Genomic DNA, 4,517 nt, shown 5'->3' with positions numbered 1-4,517 from the left:
CTGGAGAGAGGGAGGTCTGGGTCTCTGCTGAGGCTGCTGCCCCCGAGACCTGACCCCGGGTAAGAAGATGGATGGATGATGGATGGATATCTGAAACACAAAATCAAACCTCATGAGTTTTGTTTCAGTTCTGTTCTAAAAGCTCAAACGAAGCAGCTGCTCGAGTTCTTTCTTTCTTTCCTGAACTGTAATCGATATTTTTTTAATCTGCAAAGGTTTTCCAAGAAACAAACTCATTACTTGTCTCCAGTTCTGCTCCAGTGTTGTGGGGCAGGAGGATAAAGTTAGAGCTGAACTAAATGAACTACTCACTTCAACAAACTTATTTATCTCCTACGAGCCACGAATCCATCTGAGTGATGATTATTCCATCATTTAAACTGTTCTGCTCTGGTTTCTGTCTCACTGCTCTGGTTTCTGTCTCACTGCTCTGGTTTCTGTCTCACAGCTCTGGTTTCTGTCTCACTGCTCTGGTTTCTGTCTCACTGCTCTGGTTTCTGTCTCACTGCTCTGGTTTCTGTCTCACTGCTCTGGTTTCCTGTCTCCCTGCAGGTCAGAGAGGAGAACATGCCTACTGGCCGTCCGACACCAACCTGATTGACAGGAGCAGCATGAACGGTAACAAGCCCACATCTTTGTCTTTTCATCCGAGTCTGAGTGTCAGGGAAGCAGAGCTACTGTTGCATTCATTACTCGGCTCGGTGCCATAACAACGCGCCGACCCCCTCGAGACCCCGGCCCGGTTCTGTACGGGTTTGTAGTMTTATTCAGGGCATTATTGGATCATGGAGGAGTCTGGCTTGTTTTCTTTAATCACTGTGCTCAGTCATGTCTAAACTTGCTTTAATGACTGGTCGTGTTGTGGCGAGAGGCTGATTTACTGTTAGTTAGTTCTGCCTCCTGTTTATCAGATCAGCCTGAGTAGAAAAATTAAATTAGATCCACTATCTCCCCATCAATCAGCCTTTCTGTAAACTGGGGAAAATAATCATCTTCATGCAAGGGAGAGATTAAAACATAGAGGTGTTGTTTGCAGAAACACGACAGGTGGAGTCTGACGTCAGAAAAACCTCAGTATCAGACTTTACAGACAGATTTGATCTAAAGTAACTTCATATTAATACACATGACTTTAATCTTTACTGCTGTTATAATAACTGAAGCTCTAATCTCAGCTGCAGTTTATCTAAGAAGTGGTAATCTTTCTTCTCCTGGACTAAATGAAGCAAATGTACTGTTAAGGATGGTAAAATCAAATTTTTAACATAATTCAATTTAATTTTTCCTGCTTTATTTTTATAAAATTCCTCTTCCTTTAGAAATAAAAACCATTTCTGTAAACGTTACGTTGCTTAGTTACTCCCTGAGACTTTAAAAGACCTGGTAATTATGTTATTTTTGATACTTCATGTCTTCTTTTGTCACTGTACCCTGACCCCAGCTGCTTTGATTGGTGGTTTATGAACAACATGAAAAGAATTATGTTCTGTGAATAAATGGCAGAAAGGTTGAGTGAACAGACCTGCTGTGTGTTGTAGGTTGCTTGTAGCGGTTGTACAGTAGTGARAGATTCATGAATAAGCCCACATGAGATGAGGGTCCATGTAGTCACAAAGATATGTTAGTCAATCTGCATTCCAATCATCACCTGTTGGTCATGAGACATGCATCAGGAGAAGAAAAAGCAAACGTTGAAACAAGTGACTGAAACCAACTTCTGTGAGGCTGGATAAAGGAAATGAATAGCTGGTTCATTTTTGGGATGTTTCATTGGTTGGCTAATTCATTGGTGTATTTGATTGTTTATTTCCTGGTTTGTTTGTTTTGATTGTTGGTTGGTTTATTAGATGGTTGTTGGTTGGTTAGTTTGTTGGTTTATTAGACGGTTGTTGGTTGGTTGGTTTATTGGATGGTTTGTTGGTTGGTTAGTTTGATGGTTGGTTTATTGGATGGTTTGTTTTATTGGTTAATTGGTGGGATAGATGGTTGTTGGTTGGCTAGTTTGATGGTTGGTTTATTGGTTGGTTTATTGGATGGTTTGTTTTACTGGTTAATTTGTGGGATAGATGGTTGTTGGTTGGTTTTTTTGGTTGGTTAGTTTGATGGTTGGTTTATTGGTTGGTTTATTGGATGGTATGTTTTACTGGTTTATTTGTGGGATAGATGGTTGTTGGTTGGCTAGTTTGATGATTGGTTTATTGGATGGTTGTTGGTTGGTTGGTTGATTTATTGGATGGTTTGTTGCATGGTTTATTGGATGGTTTGTTTTATTGGTTAATTGGTGGGATGGATGGTTGGTTGGTTGAATGGTTCATTCATTGTATAAGTCTGTCAGTTGCTTCTTGAAGTGAATGATTTTCAGGACTTAGATGATGTTGCTTCAAGCTGGTTTTCAAACCTTTGTTTTGAGCTGGAAGTGAGTTTTACTCAGTGTACTGTGGCAGTACTGTGGTATTTGTACACAGTTAGCTTTAATAACGTAATTTCTGCTGACATTTGTAGTGCTGAAACCACTACAAGTGTTCCACACACTGCTAAAGTTACAAAAGCCTTTAAGTTTTTAAAATTTGTGGAGAGATTTTGCAGAGTTCCTGCTTCCTCGCCCTGATGTCAGAGATCAGGATCGATATCTGGCAGTGACTCTGTGGACGACAGCRGAGCGGCGGGAAGCAGAAACTGTTACCGGTGGCTACTATAAATCCATCCACCCTGACCTCCACCTTCCTCGGGCTTTACGAGGGGTCAGGGAGGTCAAAGCTCGTTCATCAGCTCGCTGGTATTTCATCTTTAACTGCGTCTGGTTGTTTATGTTTGCAGTCCTTGAAAAATGAGGCGAGGAGAGAAATTCACCTCCGAGGCTCAGTGCGGGGTCAGTTTTTGTGTCTCTGCCGGCCTCAGAGCTCAGAAGTGTTGGTTTGAGAGCAGCGTTCAGCAGGATGGAGGTTTGGATGAAGCAAAGAAACCCTTCAGCTACATCATTAGCTGTCTTACCTTCACTGTTGCTTTTTAATTTTCCTCCTCTTGTCCCAGGGGAGCGTTGATGCTGGCAGTCGTCAAGGCTCTGCTCACAGCACCAAGCAATTAAAGTTAAAAATATCTCACATTTATGCAAAAGAAAATGGCATTTTAAGAGTTATAATGGAAAGCATTAACATCTTTAGCCCTCATATTACCCTAAATCCTCCCTTAAGTACCTCATAGGAACAGACATGCATCTTCTCTGAGCTGCTCTTATTTCTTCAAAACTAAAAAACGCTTATTTCATTTAAAGTGGGGTGCACATAAATTTCAAACATTTGTGTTGAATATTTTTCCCTAAATTAGCATTTAAAGGACTTTTCGTGTTTAAAATATTCATTTATTTCAGAATATTTAGATTTTGATGTAATCCTGGCTGTTTTTAGAATAACTGTTAACACCAGTCTAAAGACAAACAGCAGCTTTTTAGCGACCTGCAACACATTCATAGAGATTAMCCCTCTGTGTGTGCATGATTTCACTTATTTATCTGTTAGTAAAATATTTCATGAACCACAGGATGGATTTTAATACATGTCTGAAAGTATATATCTGATTCAAGATGGCCGCCACAGCTGATGCACCTTAGTAAACTCAGAAATGTCTCTAACKTGGTCAGTTCTACAGATACAGAGCTAAAGACGGGTGTGGTAGTAGCTGAGGGCGCTCCCTGTCACACATCTGAGCTCTAACACATCAGCCCCGATGTGTCTGATGATAATAATAATAATAATGATAATGATAATGATAATAATAATAATAATAATAATGATAATGATAACTAGAATAGTTCCTGGAGAAACTACGAGAGGATTGCCAGCTGTGTAAAACTTGTCCTATGTTGCTATAAGGGGTTGCTGTATAAGACTTTTTTAGTGGCCATCCTAAAAATGTATTAAGTCTGTGTTTTCAATTGAAGCAACTGCTTTAGCAAATATTATCTATAAAGGTCAAGAAATGACTGATTTATAAGTCATTTTGTGTGTTTTCTGGCTGAATTTGTGTTTTGGTACATGAAATATTTTGCTAACAGACATTTTTCTATACTAGTTTTGTCATTTGTAAGACTTGAATACTTAATAAAGTGGATCAGTTCTAAAGATTTTTCACACTTAATTTCACACATTATATTCATTCAGCATGTGTAAAATGTGCTGATGTCCWGCACTTATATGGTAATCCAGGGTTGCTTGGACAGCCATCTTGTATCAGAGTTGGACRWATGTGTTGGACAGTGACAGAGGACTGTCCAATGATGACTGTGTTAGAGTTTTATAAAGTTAAAATCAGTGGTTCATGAGATACTCTAAAGAGCGTTATTTAGAGYTAAATAATAGCACACCTCGTGAGATCGACGCCGACGCAATGATGTATTTTTCATTAACGATGAAAGTTCTGGGATGAATAATAAATAAATAAAGAGTCCAGTTTAGAGGTGGATAATAATAGGTTGTTATTGTTCATGGCAATCCTAATAATAATAATAATAATAATAATAA

At 39.1% G+C, this 4,517-nt stretch overlaps 1 protein-coding gene across 1 annotated transcript in view; it reads left to right on the top strand.

The window, feature by feature from the left end:
• The window catches only part of dcc (DCC netrin 1 receptor), a gene marked incomplete at both ends in the record, with an annotated part of 58,745 nt that overhangs the window by 44,155 nt on the left and 10,073 nt on the right, over positions 1 to 4,517 (top strand). The window contains 1 exon segment of the mRNA XM_014030000.1: positions 553 to 618. Within this exon segment, the coding sequence (XP_013885454.1) occupies positions 553 to 618 (66 nt within the window).

The sequence above is a fragment of the Austrofundulus limnaeus genome, unplaced genomic scaffold, assembly GCF_001266775.1.
Source record: "Austrofundulus limnaeus strain Quisiro unplaced genomic scaffold, Austrofundulus_limnaeus-1.0 Scaffold986, whole genome shotgun sequence".
Classification (NCBI taxonomy): domain Eukaryota; kingdom Metazoa; phylum Chordata; class Actinopteri; order Cyprinodontiformes; family Rivulidae; genus Austrofundulus; species Austrofundulus limnaeus.
Note: the sequence above shows the minus strand (reverse complement) of the source record. Positions and strands in the feature narration are given on the sequence as shown.